This window comes from Ischnura elegans, chromosome 4 (assembly GCF_921293095.1).
Source record: "Ischnura elegans chromosome 4, ioIscEleg1.1, whole genome shotgun sequence".
Classification (NCBI taxonomy): Eukaryota; Metazoa; Arthropoda; class Insecta; order Odonata; family Coenagrionidae; genus Ischnura; species Ischnura elegans.
In genome coordinates, this window is record NC_060249.1 from 3,135,362 (window position 1) to 3,157,217 (window position 21,856).

At 38.4% G+C, this 21,856-nt stretch overlaps 1 protein-coding gene across 1 annotated transcript in view; it reads left to right on the forward strand.

Annotated features, from left to right (window-relative positions):
* The window catches only part of LOC124156998 (sodium- and chloride-dependent neutral and basic amino acid transporter B(0+)-like), a 125,553-nt gene that overhangs the window by 19,096 nt on the left and 84,601 nt on the right, over window positions 1-21,856 (forward strand). The window contains exon 2 of the mRNA XM_046531450.1: window positions 17,360-17,494. Coding sequence (XP_046387406.1) covers window positions 17,360-17,494 — 135 coding nt within the window. The remainder of the gene's footprint in view (window positions 1-17,359; window positions 17,495-21,856) is intronic.

Sequence of the window (21,856 nt, forward strand, 5' to 3'; positions counted from 1 at the left end):
TAGTGGTGGGTTATAACGCATCCGATGGCGATGAGAGTAGAGTGATGAATTGCTTCTCAATATTTACAATAGGTTACTTTCAATTGAGAGAAATGGCATTGAATAGATAGGAAGCATTCGACGCATTGAATCATCACATCAATGTAAATTTGGTTTGTTCACCCCAGGACCGGCCCTAGCAGGTGCGGGGCTAGGGGCGAACCTTCAGTGCGGGGCCCTTCACTTAAAATATTAAACTCTATACCCGATCTGCAAACTCGAGCATTTTGAGTCCCTACCACTCTCAGGCTAAGTATGTGTTCCCCTCCCAAATTCAAACTTCGTAATTACGCCGTAATTATTCCTTTTTCATAGTACTATTTTTGTCTAGCACGGACTTAACAATACATTAATAGTTGAAATTGCGTTTTCAAAACTGTCGTATATTTTATTTTTTTTCATGAACGCGGGGCCCCCCGAAGCGCGGGGCCCGGGGCGGTCGCCCCGCCCTAAGGCCGGCTCTGGTTCACCCCAACGTATTGCTTATTTCCCCGCAAAACTCGGTTCTCTCTGGCGTCAGCGGCGATTTGTAATGTTGGGAGAGAAATATAGAGGACTCTGCTTTATATGTGAGTAGTATGGATGATAAATCCTGAAGATGTCACCACCAAAAGTGGCTAAATCCAACGTTGCGTGGTCCACGAATGGAAATGGCGTCAAAATTGTTTGATTAGTGTTGAGAATGCAAACTAGAGGACTCTGGTGCGGAGTGGGTGCCGGCATATTTAATTGCCGGCTGGGTAATCCTCTCTGTTGTGATGAGTATTGTTGTCGTGGCAAATTGACGGCTTCCCTTGCGCGCAGTGTTTTGTTTCTTGAGCCGGTGAAGCCAAAGTCGTTCTCCCGCATCCGGCTTGCCAAAATTTCCCCTGCTGAAACACCGCACCACACCACAAAATGATAGCCTGCGAGTCACTTCGAAGGTGTCGGGCAGGGGTTGAGGGGAGTAGTTGGGTATTTCCTTTCACCCAAAGTGCACCAGGCCACGTGGCATCGCGTCGCTCGATCGCTTTCCGTGTCGTGGCAAAGAACGATCCATTTGTTTCACTACTAGCAGTATTTTCAATCACGAGCTATTTCGCCTCGGAAAGTTATGAAATTATGATAGATTATGTTGTTGCTAATTTAAATTTCGGGGAGAATTCGCAATTACAGCTTATTATCCCTTGAAAAACGGATTGCTCGGTGCGACGCTGTTGGCGACTTATGCAAAAAATCATAAAATTGCACTGTGAGTGACACCTAGCGGCCGACTGAAGACTGACTTGGGGCTAAGGGTCATTCCATTTCAAACCGCCCTATTTAAATAAAATTTGTGGCCCGACATTTTTAATCATCCTGAATTTTTTTATCATTGGTTCCCTACAAGTAGACAATCACAAAACACTATTTGAAAAAAAATATACGAGCCATTATTTTTTTAGCAGACATTTTGAAAAGGGTGTCTGGGAAAATTTTGATGATAAATGTGGGTTTCGTAAAGTTTAATTTCGAAGCTATTATAAAAGATATCAGAATATTAAAAAAAACAGTGTGTTCAGGATGAAAGAACGTTATAAAAGACAGTCAGACAAAATCTTTCAAGTTCAAGACTACACTCGCAAAACTCTCACTGACTTGTTCGCATATGATAATTCATGACCGAAAAAGGTTATTGATTTACATTCCTCTTGTATATTTTTGTGTTCTTTCCATTTTTAAATGCATAAATTTTAAGTTCAATAGATGTAATAATTAATTTTTGTTGGCATAGGTCATAGGTGTTTCACATCTTGCTATGTTATATTTCATTATTGATTTTTTTGCTGATTCAAAATATATCTGGTTTTAAATAAATTTTTATTCTAAATTTAGGGCAGGCCAGAATTAAAAAAATACTATTTTAAATGTAATTTCAATGTTTTAGATAAAAATCATTGTTTATATAATTAATAAATCAAGCCCTTGCGTGCTAACTTACAATGCACAAGCCCTTGTTTGCACTGAGGGAGCGTGTAGAATGGCTGTGCTTTTACTGAAATTCACTGTTCTACTACTCTTAAATGTAGTTGAGTCTCAGTCATAATTTTTTGTGAGATATTTTTTTGTGTGTATAGAACATTCAGTAAAATTTTCACTTGTTGTCATTCAGTCCCTTTTTAGATATCGAACTGCTAAAATTGACGTTAAAAGGCTTTCGGCATTGCTTGAAAAGCTCTAGAAAAAGAAGTGCATTCCCAGTGCTAAAACTTTTATTGCAAGTAGTTCTTTAGGTATTCAACTCATGTATTTTCTTTACTTTACTAGTGAGACTCGTTCACCTCATAAAAATTTATGGTGTTAAGAAGTTAGTATTGATAAATTTTTCCCAGTTTTTACGGAAAGATTTTGAGTGACTGTCTTTTATGATAGAAAAAAAGATTTCCTAAAGTTCTTTTCATGCTGAACACAACGGTTTTAGGATTATTCTGATATCTGTTATAATAGCTTCGAAAATAAACTTTATGCAATCCACGTTTTTCATCAAAATTTGCCGTGCCGCCCCTTTTAATAGTGACTACCAAAAAAAATAATGGCTTGTGTATGTTTTTCAAATAGTGTTCTTTTGTCAGACAATTTAAAGTTGGAGTAGCTGCGCCTCCTCGGGATAATAATGTGGTGGTTTCCCCTTTCACAGAGAAGGATTTGAAGAAGACGTTGACAAACATGGAAAGGACAATGGCCAGATATCAGCTGAAAATCAACAAAAAGAAGACTAAGATATTAGTTTGCAGCAAAAGAGAGGAGGCTAAAACAAACATCAACCTAGGACAGCATAAGCTTGAAGAGGTGAACGAGTTCTCTTACCTGGGAAGCCGAATTACCAGCGATGGACGGAGCAAGAAAGAAATACACAGTAGAATAGCTCAAGCGAATAGGGCTTTCTACAAAAAGAAGAATCTTCTTACAGCTGAAAATACCAGCATAGAGGTAAGGAAACAATTCATCAGATGCTACATATGGAGTATGTTTCTCTATGGAAGCGAGGCTTGGACGTTGACAGCAGCAGAGAAGTCAAGAGTGGAAGCATTCGAAATGTGGTGCTACCGAAGAATGATGAAGATAAAATGGATTGACCATGTGAGTAACCATGAAGTGCTAAGGAGAGTAGGAGAAAAGAGAAGCCTCCTAGAAACATTAAGCAGAAGACAGCAGGGACAACTTAGTTGGCCACATTTTGAGGCACGATGGTCTGATGAATACAATCGTAGTAGGACAAGTGGAAGGCAAAAAGGGCAAGGGACAGCCCCGAATGAGTTATATCGGACAGGTTATAAAGGATGTAAAAGAGAATAAATATGTAGCTATGAAGAGATTAGCGGATAGGAGAGAGAAATGGAGAGCTGCGTCAAACCAATCTAAGGATTGTTGACTGATGATGATGAGTGTTTTTTTGATTGAGTTATAGTAGGGAACTAACTTTAAAAACATCAGGATAATTTAAAATGCCGAGAAACGTTGCCTAGGTGATTTGAAATGGATTGATCCTTGAACGATGAGATAAAAGCAGAAAGAAATGGAAAATCCATTGGGTATCTTGTCGTTGGGCATCTTATGCAATAATCAGAATTGAAAAAAAGAACTGTGGTTAGTCGTAGTTACTTGTCGCAAAACGTTCTGAAATCAGCCAACGATATTCATGTGGGCGCAGCTATAAAAAGTTTCCTTAAAAAAAGTAAAACATATTTTTTTCAAAGGCTTTATGAATGTAAAACAACAAAAAATGAGTTTTATCCAAATATCATGTTCACGAAAAATAGCCAATTTGAAAATACCCAGTATTCAGCTGTCTGTTCCGTATAATCAACGTGATTCGAACGTTACTATATTTTATTAATGGAGGACAACATGTATGAATACCAATTTTCATTAAAAATCCGAGACCCTTGGTCCACCCCACTCCGTATTTGTGTATCCCCACATATCTACCAACTAAAATGAAGATGAGCTGACATGACCCCAAATACAACATTGAAAAGACTTCTCGGCACCCCAATCAGAGCCATAAAAATATTTAACAGCAATAGATAGAAGATGTGACCTAAAATATGATTTACCCATAAACTTTCTCTGTGACTTCACGTGCTTTGGACGCAAAAGAAAGGTCGTCGGACTCGAATGACCGCAAAGGAAGGCCTCTGGTGGCGCTGGCGAAAGGCTTTTCAAAAGCAAAAAAGGCACCTTCCCCCTCTAACACATTGCCAGGCACTCAAACCCACGCGCATACGGTGCAGATGATTCCCCGGGACGAGTCGGATACGACGACAAAACTCACCCGGATGAAAACCCGAGAAGAGAGATGACCTAATGAACCCGGAATTAATTTATGGGTATTTAAAAAAATAGGTATCAGAGCCATGCCACTAATGAACGAATAGTTAAAAATTATTTGATTCTCTTGGTGAAATTTGTAAAATCCAAGAATTTCAACATTTGCGGATTTTTCGCCATTTTCGCAATATGTTCATTTGAATATTATGCGGTCGACTGAGATATGCCCTCTTAAAATTTTTCCAAAATTAATACCACTCCTGTGGTTGGTAGTTGTCGTCATTTGGAGGAGCTAAAGCAAGAATCCAAAGGGATTCCCCGTGAAGAATTCTGCGAAGAGTATAACTAATTTGCAAAGAAATTTCCTCAAAAGCTGTGGCTTTTCCTTCGCGGAAATTTCACCTTCCTGTGAACGTAAGATCGCGTCGATATGCAACGCGTGTGCTGAATGATTCACTCAATAATCAAAGCTCAGCCCAGACTACTGCACTGCGAATTCTTCAGGATATATAATCCTTGTGTCATGCATATTATGCATATAATTAAGTCATGTGTTATTGTGGCATGCATATAATTAAGAAACGGTTTTTGCTAGTTATTATTTTTAGGTTTGTTTACGAATCATTAATGTTAACTTTTTGGATCCTGTGCAGGCCTTTATTTCGCCTTTTGAAGCTATTTATACGATTTGAAATATTTCGCGGAAATTTATATCATTCCGTGGAAAAAAACACCGTATGTGACTACTTTGTTAAATATTTCTATGTGCTTCGTTTCATTATGTTCCTGCGTGAAAAATGACAAAGGTGAAGGGTTTTTTAAGAGAGCTACAAATGTATTTCTTTCAGTGAAATTTGACACAAGAGCTACAGCAATGGTCAAAAGTAACCATTTTCATAATCAATTAGAACATTTTTTTATTTTTATTTATGGCTTATTGAATTCTTCACGAAAAAGAACTTTGTCCGAATGCGCTGAGTTCAATACTGCTCATTGAACTGCATACTCGGCTAAAGAGCATTTGCCGCTCGGTGCCTACGAAATCCTGATCGATAGGACCCAAGAATTTTGCAGGTTATCGTCCAAACATGTCCTGTTGTAGTTCGGAAGGGAATAAGGGTGACTGTGAGAAATTAAGATGAGAATATGTTACAGGCGAACAGGATTAGTTTTAGGTGGAGAATCTGTAGTGGACGAGAAAAAAATCAAACAAATGAAATACAGTGTAGAAGAGAGGTGAAGAGCATCCGAGTGAGTCAAGCACAAACATTGAATGGAGTCAAGTGCCAAGCAGAATCACAATTTCAACCTCCTCCACCCCGTTTGACGGTAATTCTTCTCAGTAGACTCGCCCGTGCCAAAAAGCGATGTTCGCATCAATTTTTAAACGGGCTGTACTTATAATGACTCGCAAGAAAAGTATACTTTTGAAAGAGTTGATAAATTGGCGTATTAAAGAAGCATCCCAGAATTAAGTTAATCGAAAGATTTATTTAAATAAATAAAAGATCGTAGCACTTTTCCACAAGATTTTTTAATGCGTACAACGCGTTTCGGCTCACTGAGTCATCAGCTACCAGGTAGCAGAGTACCCTGCTTGCAGGGTACTCTGCCACCTGGTAGCAGCCTGCATCGTATCAGCGCTCAAAGCCTCGCCCCAAGGTCACCTCACACGCCGAAAATGGGAACCAGAATGACGTCACACAGTGTTTTCCCAGCATTCACACTTAGCCGTCGCGTTTTCGCGCGCGTGAAATTTTTCACTATTCATTTAATCGCGAAAAATAGATATCGTCATTTAAAAATAAAGAGCGTGAAATGCCTACTCCAGGAGTAATAATCTTTCGATCTAGGCAATAAAAAAAGAATAGGAAACCACCCTATTCTGCGTTTACCTAAAGCTGCAGTGATCCCCATTGCTTGAATAATTGCAAAGCGATAGCTTAGTCTTTACTATCACCTATATAACATACTTCTTGATGCCTCACCCTCCACACCTCATTCTGTCATCAACTTCTCCTCACAACTTTTTACCATTAAATACCAAACGTCACAAGTTTCGAACCAGGAAAATGGCACTGAGGTACGTAAACCCGAGACGGTTTACACCCAATTCATCGACGTCGTTCATTCCTTCGTCGAGAATTCTGCGACTTGAAAGTATGACGATTTCTAAACGCTTTTTTTTGTTGATGTGAGGAGTGAAAAGTTATCGTTTCCTGCTCCGAGAACTTATTGTCTGCCTCGGTCCATGTTTGCGTGCTTGCGTTGGATTTCCTCGAAACGAAACCACTTTCCCTCGCGTCGTCCGTCAGAGGAGGAAAAGTATCATCTGGGATTCCCAGACACGTGACCGCGAGGAGTATAAGCGAGGACTATAAGTAAGTGGGCGCCGTGGGTTTTCCATCGCGGAAAGTTCACCTCTGCGTGTGCTCCAGATCGCATTGATATTTGTCACGGGTCCACCTGCTTCGTATTCACTCGCAGTTTTTATCCTTCTTGGGAACATATTTATCGCTAGAACCGCGGACTTATTCACAAAATGTACAAAATATATTCTACCTCATTAAGTTACTTTCTACGAGTCTTTCGAGAATACCTTTTCCCTCATCTAGCTTTAATTATGTCATTTGTTGCATATGTTTATTATAGTTGAAAAATAAAAGAATGATAAAATTACTGCTTGCAAAAAAATTAAAAATTTAGCAAGAAATGGTACAAAAAATTATGTTATGCAAAATAAAAAATTAGTTACATGAGAACGAAGGCAATAATATTATGTATCTATTTATTATAAAAATATTTTTGATTCCTGTTCTCAAAGTTATATTGTTAAGCTTATGCTATCACAAGAAATATACTACTGACGCCACACAGAAAAATGCGCATAAAAAACATGTGTTGTCAACTGACCGGTTGGGGTCAAGATGGGTTTGCCGGGTGAGTTTCTAAATACGCCTGCGGAGCGACAAATGACGAGAAATATTATTTGCCACTGGCGATGTTAAATTTGATCCCGATTACTTTTTCATTTGTTCACTCTTTAAGGTTTCTTTTTGTTCTTCCATAATATTTTCCCCACGAATATTTCGCCAGAAATAAACATCTCGCCGCGCCCCAACTCCTCCAGTTCACACTCCCTGATTTCTTGGATCCGATTCGCTACGTCTTATGTGGCTCGTGCCGGCGGTAATCTCGGTTTGAGGAAGGCGTGGTCTTTTCGTCGATTACTGTGTTTACCACTCCCCTCCCCACTCCCATGTTTCCTTCTCTGAATTCGCGGTCGTTTCGCCTCACACCTCTGATCGCCTTAAATTGCACACTCTCTGTTTGAGCAGGACCAATTACGGGACTACCGCCTAATCGCCAAGGATATAAAAGCTTATTCCATCAAAGCATTAATTTCCAAGGTCTTAAGCGATCCATTTTCGGCTGTTTGTTTATGGAAAGCAATAGTGCATACCAACACCTCTCCATTTCTCTAAATTGCCGACTCCGTAATAAGGAAACCTAAATTCAATTAATTCCCAAATTTAAAACTTTAAGGTCTGAACTGGTTTAAAATATTACCCCGTAATTTCCAAGATTCCTCGTCGCTTTTCGCGAGCCGATTGTTTGTGCAAAGCGTGGAAAAAATCATGGAGGTTTCTGTACATGGCGGTAGTGTATAAAGTGAATCCTGTTAAGCAAAACGCACCTAATTTTAGCAAATTGTTATCAGGCAATGTTTCCTCAACTAAAGAAGAAAGTCCGACGAGGTGAAAAGTCAGTGAGGTATTTTGTGGAAAAGTATATCGATCAAAAAAAATAAGCTAAGAATAACTTATTACGCCATTTCATATTTCTGGATCTTTATTTATATTTGAAAATAACGCACATTTATTGTAACGCCCAATAAATTAGGAGGCCTTGAAAGCAATTTAAAAATAAGTTTGGTGCAATTGGAGTGGTCTACAATTTCATGGGAAAACCTTCGTGTGGATGCGATTCCATGGGTCTTCTCTAGACGACGTTTTCGAATAATACGTATAGGTAAGTGAAGTCAGCAGAAGCCTGTTTATTGATATGGCGCGCCGCCGCCATAGTGATTAACCGTATTTCCCGTAACCTTGAGTATCATTGAAATCATCGCCTAAGTTTCAGGTTGTCTAGGGTGCCGAAGCATTCAGATATTACGTTAAACCTATAAATTTTATCTGTAGTTTGGTTATAGTGAATAAAAAATAAAAGAAATAAAAATAATTTATATTTTAAAGTTACGCATCCAACTAAAATTCTTCGCGTATGTGTGAGTTGAGGAATGAGGTTGTCGTAGTTTTAGTGGAGAAAATATTGTGATATCTTATCCATGAGAGCCTCTGTACGTATACACCTGCTTCACCTGAGGCAGACCTTAAAGGTTGACCCTGGAGCCAACTGCTAACAATCGGATGTACCTATTGCTAACGCCATATTCAGAAACCTCTGTGAGAAAAACAGTCAAGAAATGAGCAATTCACTGTAGATATGCGGCATCGGCTAAAGTCAAGTGATCTACTCGAACAACCAAATATATATCTACGCAAAAGAGCCGTCAAAAATTAAAAAAAAGAAAACCTAATAAGGAATGATATCTGGGTGTAATTTTTCACCTCAGTACAATGTAAACGTTAAAAATAATTTCTTTTGAAAAGATATTTACAGTAGTCAACTAGGCTAGTTTCAACACTGCTTCGAACTTTTGCACACTGTCCTGTTGACGACGCACCTTGAATAAATTTTCGCAATTTAAGTGATGAATCCTGGATAAATATATTTATTTATAAAGAAAAGATGTGTGGAATGCATGTAAAAGCCAGGAGACTAAATATATTTACGTAATTTAGGTGAAGTCGGTGAGTGGTTTTCGTGTTACAATGTCGGCATCAGACATCCCAGCGGTCATCTTTCCAGTTCCAGACATCTTTTCGCAAATACCTTTCTTATTTCATCATGGACTTATAATGTTTCGTGCATATTTAGATTTATCACAAAGGTGTGCTTCTAATGAGTGTTGTCTGAATAACTTCCTGCTACAAACAGCTTCGCTTGCTTGAAAAAAACCGCATTTATCGATGAGAGCCATTGTTAAATTATCCTAATGTTACCGTCAAATATATATCAAAAACGGCACTAGAGAATCTCTTTTTCTTTGGATAATTTAAAGTGCGTATTTCAAAGAAAATGAGACCAAAATGGTTCCTGAAATTCTTGTTACTTTAACCGAGGCCCAATATCTACTTTATTTTTCTACCAAGCGCGTTTAAAATATTCTTTGCGATGTGCTAACAATTTTTTGTGGAATTTTTACTTTCTCAATGTAGAGTATGTGTATTTACTATTCGGTCACTTGTTAAGTACGTTTTGTTCTCGCTGAGATGCAGCAAATAGGTGGACGCTAGACTGATACTCTAGGTGACCATGTATCCGAATGAATATGAAAGAGTAGGTACTGTATGAAATAGAAAACTTCGTTGAAGATGTAGCCAACGTAATTACAACTTAAAAACCTGCCTATTTTGTTTTATGGATAATATGCGATTATCTAGGTAACCCTTTGAAAGGCCATATGTTTGGATGCAATCATTAAATCTAGCCTGTAATGAAAAATTATTCATTTCTTTATCTCCTTGTGTAATTATCGAACTTATTATTACTTTATTTTATTATCATTCCAGCTTTACCTTTTAAAATTTATATTCCTTTGTCAAACTTTCATTTTTTTAAAACTCACTGATTTATCTTCGAAGATAGGTTCTGGATACCCAGTAAGTCTGTTATTTTTCGCTTGAATCTCTCTAAAATTCATTTACGCGATTGCTAAAATTCCTACGATGTAAAGCGAGTACTCGAATTCAGTGATTTTCCACGAATTAATACCCCAGCGTAAGTCAGATTATTCATACCTTTGGTGCCCTAAAAATAAAAAATAACCGGGTGACTTTGCAATTTCACATCCTTTGAAATGTCGGGAAATGTCGGGAAGCATTTTTAAAACGGTGACGAAACATTTCCGGCTCGTCATTGTTGCGAAGACATTGACAATGGACGGAGGTGAGCGCAATTGGCGGGAAATTGGCGGATGGAAGATAGGGGGCGTTAGAGCAGTGCTCGTGACCATGCAAGCTGAACTTCAATCTTCCTGTCGTGAAATGCTGCAAAATATGTTTGCTGGCAACGTACATTTTGGCGAGCGTAAACCGTAATTAAAAAAAAAACAGAAGTAGATGCATATCAGAAGAGGGTTAAGGCAAGGACTAAGTAGGTATGAGTAGCTGAGCTCTACGGCCGTCAATACGAATATCCAGAATTTATTTTCGAAGATAAATCAATGAGTTTAAAAAAAACTGAAAGTTTAACCACGGAATAGAATTTTAAAAAGTGAAGCGGGAAGCATAATAAAATAAATGAATAAAGTAATAATAAGTCCGATGTTTAAACTAAGCTAGAAAAATATTAAATAAGTTTTCATAACAGACTCACTTTGTTGAGCGCGTATATGGCCTTAATGAAGTGCTCAAAAACTGTTACGTATGAAATTCGTCTGTTTTTTACCGTTCCGCAGGGAGCATACACAGCCTTGACTCTCACTCACACGTACAGGCTAAAATAAAACCGGGAGAACAAGCACAAAAGAGCAGGCAAGTATGTAAATTGGGACAAGTGAGGTGCGAATAGCGCTATTTTGGTCTTCAAGATGCCCTTTTCAACGCTGGAAGTAGAAGATATTACAAGAACTCAGGGTTGAAGTGATGAAATGATATCAAATGTGTCCGTTTTAAACAGCGTAGGTGATAAATGCGATGACCACCCCACTCTTCCAAGGTCATTCCTCCCCAAGTCAACCCCCTCATCCTCTACTCGGGTCGGTGTAAAACGGACGTGTTTGATACCTTAAGGCTTTTGAAGCACTTCATTATACCATTTGCGTTGGACAAGGGTTCTGCTTCTCGCATCTATTTTCAATATTTAGCCTGTAAAACTGTGAAAAAAGTATCGAAAAATACTGTATGCCCGGAAAGTGTAACAGGACAAACATTATATCAACTCTAGAAATGTGATGACTTTCTTTCCAATTCCATCGTTGCGGGTGGTCGGGTCTGTTTCAGAGGACCTCTGCCAATAGATATTCTGTGCAAATGGACACTTAAGAATATGCATAAAATATTAATGATAATATATTTGCTTAATATATTGCTAATATATGGCTTAATTTATTTATGACACCTTTTATTTTTTGTGTGTGGTGAAATGTTGGTATCTAGGTTGTTGCTATTTCTTTTTCACTGATAGAATTGAAACAATAATTTTACAAAATATTTTTCACCCAATTTTGTCAATTTTTCTCGCTGACTTTTATGGCATCTAGTGCAATGAAAATGAAGTTGAATTCAAATGCCAGTGTTAGTCGAGTCTAGGGGGAATAAGGGGACATTTGGCCTCATTCACCTGAGGTCAAGTAAAACTTAAGTATTGGAGAAGGAAGTGTCAATATGGTGTTATATGCTGACTAGCTATCTGTCGATATTACAGCTGAAACAGAGAAAGAACTCAAATTGATAATAATTGAAACCTTAATTGTATGCGAGCTGACTTTGTGGTGTTAGTTCAATTGATATATCGTTAACTTTGTCTAGTCCATAAACTTTATTTTAAATGTTTTTTTTTCAAATGTTCTAAACGGGACTGTATGTAATCATGGCCTTGGCCATGCAGACCGATGAACATCTGTTAAATGGCCAAATGCCATTGTACTATACCAACTACTCCTTCCACAAAATATGTGGCCACGTCCACCCCTCAGCCCGGGCACAATGACCTCTGACCTCCACGCCATTGTCATTCCAGAAATCCCCATGCAACACCCTCTTCCCTCCCTTCTCCGCATTTCCCGTCAAACAAACATGCGCAGTTAAATGACTCACCACCAGAGAAATGGTCAATTCCTTTAGGAAAATGACGCCTGAATGTTGAAACCGGTAGAGATGTACCAAATAATGTGTGTGGAGTGGAGGAAGTTTAGAATATGTTTATGTGACCATGGTAATGGAAAGACCGTGGTGAACGGAATTCGGAATGATGGTGAACGTACAGTCACTTTCAAAAGTTTTAGGACAAAGTTTGTGGCGCCACTTCTGCTTCTCAAGAAAATTTAGTTTCCCTTACTCCATTTGTTTTCCTTGCTCACGCACTGCAAATATTTCGCTTCCATGTGAAGATATATGAACAAAGAGGGAGAAGTTACTTGCTAAATTTATCGTTTTGTTTCGATCTTTGATGGATTTAATGATTAATTTCGTGTGCATACTCTATGTCCTTGCTCCGGTTTTCACTGCTGGTATGATATTATGTATCGCAAAAATCTCATCGTCAGAAGCCGTGGTGGCGTAGTGGAGTTAATGCGACGTCGTCATAGTAAGGGTTGTTGGATCGATTCCCCTGCTCGGAATTAAAATTTCCACTTTTTTTTCCTTGGTAACTCCTTTTGTATTTAATAATGGGTTTCAAATAATTTAAATTCGCTGTAATCGATAAATACTTTTTTTAATGGTAAATGGTAATATACAAGTTAAGAATTGGGCAAGGCAAGGGATTGCTAGTACTCATTTTGAAAATTAGGGATTTGCAAAAGGGGTAACCGTAACCCGACGGTAAGGGGCGCATTCAAACCCAGCGTTGGTATTAACTTAGTGATTTTAGATTGGCGATGAAGGGTCATACATAGCGGTTGATTATTGTATTAATTAGGTTAGAAAGCTGTTGATTATTATGATTTTCTGCAATGAGCACCATGCTTTATCACACGTCTCTTGAGACGGGTGATAAAGCACAGTGCTCATCACCACAAACCTTAGTCTAGGGATTCAAAATAGAGCTTCGAAATTAAACTTTTAAACGCACTATTTATAAAAATTCCCTGGGCAAGACCCCCGGTATGGGCTTCCCCAGTATTTTTTAATGAGTCGGCACCCCTGCATATTTATATCATTATTAAAGATGGCGGAAATAAGGAATTCGCCAATATTTGAATCCTCTTTCAAGTACTGTGTTATGGCGAATGACAAATAACTTCACTTGCGCGTTCAGAGCACGTTAAAAAAGATAGGGAGTAGAGAAAACTGGCATCGGCTTTCTCTTGTTCTTAACGAAAGGCGCCAAGGGTCTGAACGTCACATGCGACGGACAGATATTTTGTACTTGCAGTGTTACCCACACACCACACAGGATGGGAACGACATTCAACAGAAAAATGTCCACCACCACCGGATTGAAAAAAGCCCTCGGAGAGAATTACCTATGCACTGTCAAAACGAAAATCTGTCTCCGTGAAATTACCCACTCATGAAATACACTTACCGTAGCAGGCACATAGCGCTGGAGGGTAGTAGAGCTCAATAACCCACTACAACTCTTAAATAATTTCAAGTTTTTCTAACTTAGCTTAGAATCGTTTAACAGATAAACTTTTAAATATTGAAAAATGAAAACTAAAGGAATGAAGTAAATTCTATTACCATGACAAATTATAAAATGAATCCCAGGTAAGTTAAATTTGTGTATATCAATCATCTCTCCCCGAATGATCAAATAAAAATGACTTAAAGTGAAAATAATAATTAAATAAATAATCAAAAATAATTACTTGCGAACCCAAAACTTATGGATAACTTTAAAATTGTTAATTTGATTGCCGTGTTTTTTTCAGTACATACGTATAAAAAATAATTGTAAATTTTCGTAACATCTTTTATCGACCAATAAAAGTTAAAAAATCAAAACATGATACAAAAATGGCAAAGCTTGCAAATTATTCTTCGGAAGGCGTAAGCGTTGGTTTTATCTAATTAAAAGCGAGTAATACCGCCATTATTTTCTATAACCGCCTCCAGTCTGGAGCTCATAGAACGAACGAAATTCTCGCACACCTGAGGACGGCGTCCAATCGATTGCCATATTTGGCGCACATGACCAATTTCTTTCTGTGAATTTTCTAATTTTTATGTTTTAACTTATCAAAATGTAGACATTGTGGTTTTATAAAGCAGTTAATAAAGCCCAAATCGTGGTGAGCCATTTATAACTCGGTTTGGTAAAAGTGCACTCCGTAAACGTGCCCCGTATGTAAACGAGCCCGAGTGTACACTACATATTTGGGTTTATTCTGCTCTAGCACCTTCTGATATACAACATTTTTTGCTTTGTTATTACACGCACGAACAAATGAAGTGGATAGTTTACCAACACTGAACATGACACATATAATTGTTCATGAGAAAAACATGGATTTCCTAAATTCAGACTACAAACACTCAACGGTTGACATAGTAATTAGCTAATCATCATCGCGAATGAAACACGAAGCCGTAATTTGAATTTATTTGAACTCATAGGGCATATCAGATGGGATCATGGGAATCCTTGGAATGAGAATATCCTCATCTTTGAATTTACCTTTTAATATAACCGCGTGAATCACATTGATTATCGGTTTTTTATCACCTAACATGTTCCATTGCATATTTTAGGTTTCAAAGGTTCATGACCACCGAGTCAACCTTCAGCTGTATATTGTGCGGTGGTAAGCCAGTAGTCACATCTAAGAAGTTTAAAAATGCAGATGGATAGTTGGTGACTTCATCTATTTTAGTAACACAGTCAATATATTCGAGTAAATGCAAATTACCAATTATTTGCAAATTTCGAAGTTTCGAAGAAGTAATCCACATCTTTGTCCTGAGCCGCCAAAATTGCTTGCTCGCTCTAAAATTTGTGATTATTTTGCTCATCAGTCATGTTCGAGAGCACTTTGTTGAGGAGTTCATCTTTCGATGAAACGAAATTGCAAAAATGCCGAGGATATGAAATAAATCCGCTCGATTCGTCGACATGAACACGGCCTTTACCGATAGTCAACAATTTTTATGAGGCTCAGTCATTAAATTGGTAACAACAAAACAGATCGTTTAGTAAGTAGAATGACCGACTTGAAATTGAGCTGTTGAAGTGTTGCCAACTCCTAAAAATGTCCCCTAGCACCCATATTAATTTCTTCCATGAACTGATATTATTTTGAAATGTTAATTCTGCTATTCGAGGTTGATACGAATCCAAAAACTTCCATTCATCTAGAAAATCGTTCAAATATATGTAGCCGTTCTCGAGTTATAAATAGTGTAACAAACACGATTTACGACTTTTTTATGAATATAAATATACTTAGATTAATTAAATAAATAACATAGAAGCACTAAAAAAGGGACACTCACAAAATGTTTTTCAGACGTTTCTATGGGGTTACCCACCATTCTCAATGAGTGAGACAGGATTGCTGATGTCTTCTGTGGAGTTTAGGGGGGGGAGGTTGAAGGGGTAGGTGGAGGTGAGGGGGAATTGGGGAGGAATTGGCTGGTGGCTAGCAACTAGCGACGTTCACCCTGGCGGTTTGAACGCTGTTTCCACCCAGGTGTGCTAGTATTTCGCTTTAGGAAAGGGAAAAGCACTGCTCGAAGGAACTATTTTGTGTTGGAGTACTGGTTCAACGAATGGGAGGGACTTGGTGGAGAGGCGATGGTTGTTCATTCGAATGGATACTGCCGTGGTGCATTCTCTAATGTAGTAGGCAGGGCAGAAATTGTAGGAGAGTCGGTAGATGGAATTAAAGGAAGTATTTAAAGGAAAAAGGAGAAAAGGAAGATTTGTTGATGACTGGTGGGGAGGTGGAGCGAAACAAGAAGCAGCACTTGCATCTTGGGCGGTTGCATGTTGAGGAGGAAGAAGATAGGGGGGCAGTTCGGGGGAGAGAGGGGCGGGTGGATCGGAATATTTGCGCACGTTGGGCGCCTTTCTGTGGGTGATAGAAGGGCGGGAAGGGAGGAGATTGGAAGTACTTTGGTTTGCGCTGATGATGGCGTAGAGGTCTCTTAAGATATTTTTTTTATTTATTAGGGCTGTTTAGGCCTTCTTCTTAATTCATTGGATAAAATTCTAGATTGTGCATTCGCAATAGGGTATAACATCAACAGGTTTCCATTAACAGCTCGCCGATTACTTGAATGAATCCGTTCTGACAAATTAGTTGGATCTTTGCATTGATTGAAAACTGGAAAACACATTCTACGCAAAACCCAAATGAAGTATTATGTGATGATTATAAAGGCTATTTGCTGTATGTAAGTCAAGTTGGACGTCATATAATGACACACATATCACCCGTCTCAAGGGACGGGTGAAAAAGCATGGTGCTCATTGCAGAAAATCATAATAATCAACAACTTTCTAAACTAATTAATGCAATAATCAACCGCTATGTATGACCCTTCATCGCCAATCTAAAATCACTAAGTTAATACCAACGCTGGGTTTGAATGCGCCCCTTACCGTCGGGTTACGGTTACCCCTTTTGCAAATCCCTAATTTTCAAAATGAGTACTAGCAATCCCTTGCCTTGCCCAATTCTTAACTTGTATATTACCATTTACCATTAAAAAAAGTATTTATCGATTACAGCGAATTTAAATTATTTGAAACCCATTATTAAATACAAAAGGAGTTACCAAGGAAAAAAAAGTGGAAATTTTAATTCCGAGCAGGGGAATCGATCCAACAACCCTTACTATGACGACGTCGCATTAACTCCACTACGCCACCACGGCTTCTGACGATGAGATTTTTGCGATACATAATATCATACCAGCAGTGAAAACCGGAGCAAGGACATAGAGTATGCACACGAAATTAATCATTAAATCCATCAAAGATCGAAACAAAACGATAAATTTAGCAAGTAACTTCTCCCTCTTTGTTCATATATCTTCACATGGAAGCGAAATATTTGCAGTGCGTGAGCAAGGAAAACAAATGGAGTAAGGGAAACTAAATTTTCTTGAGAAGCAGAAGTGGCGCCACAAACTTTGTCCTAAAACTTTTGAAAGTGACTGTACATAAATCTGAAGTAATTGTGAAAGTAGTGGAATCGTGCATGGACTGAGATTAAGTACTTGTCCTTTTGCAGGGGCGTTCCTTGTCCCTCATACCATCATGCTGTTCCTGGCTGGCCTTCCCCTCTTCTTCCTGGAGCTGGTGGTGGGCCAATATTCCAGCCTGGGGCCCAGCGAGGCCTTCAAGATGATGGCGCCTCTCTTCCAAGGTCAGTCATTCGCTCACCCCTCCCTCTGCTCCTCGCAAATTGCTCCCTCCCCCCTGAAATAACAACTCGGGGCCGGTGTGAAGGGGGTGGGGAGACCACGTATTCGACAACACCGAAACGAGGAAATCTCCCAAAACAAGGCATCATCACCTGCAAACTCCAGCGAGAATTTGGAACTCGACTTATTCCCGGAGTGTGATTTTGCAGGAAGATTTCACGGGTATACCTTCACGTGTATTATTAGCTGCATGGTCCCAATATTTAAACAGCTAAGTCTGCCATCCTCTTCAGAGAATTCCTTAGATTTTTTTTTAATCTCTTTAAATGCGCTTTGAGGAGTAGTATCAATATGTTTTAGAAATATCAGGTCGATTTTTCAACATTTAGAGGTCGCTCAAGACTCAAGAGAGACTAGACTCAACACCCAATAACGATTTATTTTATCAAACCGACGAAGTGACATTATTTCCAATTGAATGCGAAAATGAAACGTTTCATTCCTTCTGACCCAAAATTCACTCGGTTCTTAGAGCCAAAGAACCATTTGGGAGGAGTCATTCATTTTCGCACTCCCCTCTTTGACTTGCCTGCTTTCAAACAGTCATCCAAATTCATTCAGGATCCGGTATGGAGAAAAATATAATATGTAGCAGATCATCATGGCTATCAAACTCAACGTTTTTATGGTATGGCTCTCCATGAATTTTGCTAATCATACTACGATTTAGCCGCATGCAAAGCTTATACATTGAATTTAAATTCACTTATTTTAAGTAGGGAAATTCCAGCTAGACAGCTAACAGTTTACGGTCTTCATTTCCCTGCCTCCTTTTTGATTGCTCTCTCAAATTTTATGGAAGCCACTTCTGGGTCGTTTAAACAGTTGTCAGTAGTAATGCGCCCTTTATTGTAGATTCACCTGATGTTGTATTTTTTCAGAATAAATAATTTTTGGAAAAGAATGAGCTCACAAGACTAGAAAGGTATAAATTTCGCCAGAGCTTGAATTAAATAGCTGCAGGCAGTGGCCAAAGCTGAGGAAGAACGAGTACCTATCCCCTTGCAGCTATCTCCTTTTTTCCGCATGAAAACGTTACGAATTACTTTTTTCAATGTGGTATGTTATTTCTGTTCAACACACTCTCGTTTTTTCTCATAAATTAATTTTTTTGGTGACTAACTGGAGATAGAAAGGATAAAATATTAGTATATTAAAAAAATTATACTAATTATACTCAATTACTACGTCTTATCACGGCATAAAAATATTTGCAATCTCGCAGACTAATTAATTACGCCCAGCGGAGGAATTACGTATTGATCAAAAATGAGTGCGTTGGTAATGCAAGAAGGCGATCGATTTATATAAATCACAATTATGACTAGTCTTAATTACTAGTCTTCGAAAGTTATCGAATGCGATTGACTTTAAATAGATGCTATTGAGTTTTTAGTGCCCAACGTTCAAAGTAAATCAAGAAGTGGAGGTGTTGATGCTTCCTTTTTATAGTTTCATCTCTTGCAACACGTATAACTCATGTATATGCTTATAAGCGGTTAAAAAGTGAATAGATGTGAATTTCACAGTCCTCCTCTTATTACTCTTTCTGCGGGCACTCTCTCTTCACGCACTGCAACACTGCCTCGAAATGCAATGAAAATTGGCTTATCCAGACGAATGTCACGGAAAGCGCGTGATTATCTTCTACGTGATGAGCACCCAGTCAGCCGTAGCGGAGCCGATTGAGGGCATTGGTTCATTTAATTCATGTCGAAATTATTGAGGCTCAGCTGTTTTTTGTAATTAAAAGGGACACAAGGGATCCCAAAACTTTAAAATGGATATAAGAGGCTGGTGAGGCAATTTTGTATATAAACCTTGTAAATAATTTGCTCTTTCTGATTATGATTTTTAAATGGGACGAAAATTTTATAAATATGTTATTTTTAGTTTATTATCATGTGAATGTACATTATATCAACCACTAAGTCTGAAAACTGCGATGAAAATGGTTTTGGATTGTCTCACTCTAAATCATGAAAATGGAGCAAATATCCCATAAAAATACCCCTTTCAGAAGTTTGAAAATTGCGCCAATTTACGTCTCCGTAACAACATGGCATGGCCTCCAAAGGTACATTGTTGTAATTTTAGATGCTATTTTATATTTATCGCCAAATGCCTCCCGCAAAAATCAGAAAATAAAACATTCGGAAAAAACAATTATTGTCCTCCTACAATCGTCCCAACATACGACGAATCTAGATGCAGAAATATTTGGACCCCTTGAATTTTCAAACTTTATCACATTGGCGAGCGAGTCTATTGAAATATTAACGCGATCTTCCCATTGGTATCGCGTTTCCAATAAGTAATCCCTTTCAATCGGCAGTCGGCCCCGAATTCGTTCTTCCGAACGGCAGAAGAGCAATTCGTTTTGAGGTGGTGGTCGGAATGAGGTCACGGTCTGCCGCACGCGACCTCTCCGTGAAGGAAAACGTGCGCGGTGCCAACTCCCGCCCTGTGACACAGGCGGCCTTGCGCACTCCACACTCACGAAATCGCATTCCGATCGTCTTTTGTCGCCACCCTCTCTCTCTCTCTCTCGCTCCGATTTTCTCTCTCGATATTTATTTGAACGCTCTCTCTCTCTCTCTCTCGTCTCTTATCGTCAGGATTTCATTGCGAAAATCAGTGGATTTCAAGAGGCTTTGTAAACTTTTATTCAGAGATCGAAGATGTTTTGTGAATCTGAATAAAAACCTATCTGCACACAGGGGTTTTCTTGAGGTTCCCAAGGGACTCGCTGGGTTGACTACACACAAGGTGTTTTATAGGATTTATAAAAGCATACATGAATGTAAATTGATACATAAAAAAGGGTTCGTAAAGGTTTTTCAGAGGCCTTCAACTTAAGCAGTAATACGGGGTTTTCAAACGCTGCACAAAAACCTTTATAAGTTTTCCTCTTGAAAACGTAACCAAGACCTCTTATTGGCACATTATTTTCGTCAAGTTTGACCCCAAAATTATTTTACTGCCGATGTTTAAATGAGGTTTTGAAATATTAAGGGAACGGTATTTTTCCTTTTTTAAACATCCGCTGAGAACCCTTATAAAATTCTTAACATCACAAGCATTAATTAAGACATGCAAAATATGAAGAAATTTCTCCCCGTGAAATTAAAATTTGACCAAACATCAAACAGACAATCGTTCACTTCTAAACAGGGAATTTAATGCAAGATATGCGAAATGAAGAAAATTTCCTTCGCCCACCGCAACTCAAAATCAGCCATACATCATATAAAAACAAATATTTCACATTTTCTCTTGGCTCGAACTTAATGGTGCATTTACATTTCCTCCATTTATTTTGACCACTTAATAAATCGAAGAAGATGCAACGCAAACAAGCAAACACCGTCTCACTCCTCCTTAATCACACTCACACTTCTAGTTGTCAGATTGTCTCTTCCTCAAGAACTTCAATCCTTCTTTCCTTCTGCACGCCAACACAATTCTTTCACGCAACTCACCAATTCTCGCCATTTCCTATTGTTTAACCACGATTCTTTATTATTGACTCCAGTGTCACGTAGTAACAGATTTTTCATCGATTGTTAAGTACTGTGGTTTTGGTATGGGCAATAGAATTGTTATTTTACACCCCGTAGATAGGGCAGTATGAGAATTCGCCATTATGCTATAAAAATGTAATGGGAATTCCGCCCGGAGACCATGTTGGAAATAAATGAAATGTGCTCCAAATGTGATATAACTCAAGTGTCATTCCCGCAGAGTAAGTAAATATACTGAGTCCTTGTCCTGCCTGAACCAAGGTGGTTTCCACGGGGTAATATTTATCAGGGGAGTGCTCGACAAGATGTAATGATTGTAGATTATTTACTCTTATGTAAAGTACTTAGCTATCACTGTGCCACATTTAAGGTTAATTTTTATTAATTCCACACTTTTTTATTCTCTATTTGTTAGATTCTTGTATGTTTATGTTCTGCATCATTGTATAGTTATGGTCGGTTTCTTCTAAGGAGTAAAAGAAATAGTATCTTCTTTCTTTGAAAGCAGAAGTTGTGTAGTTGTGTCTTTATTGCACTAAAACTTTCCATGTATGTGCAGCAACAATTTACCCAGCTATTAAAATTTCCTGCAACGACGCAGTATAACGCCAGCACATAATGATTACTGCTTGTTGACTGCTTAGCGACCAAAATTAACTTGTTAGAATGGCAAAATGCTAATCGTGAGATTACCATCAGCGCAACGGGATGGCAAAAACAGGATTTATATTTTTAGCTTGCTCCATTTTTTTCTCTGCAGGCATTGATAGAAAGGACCAA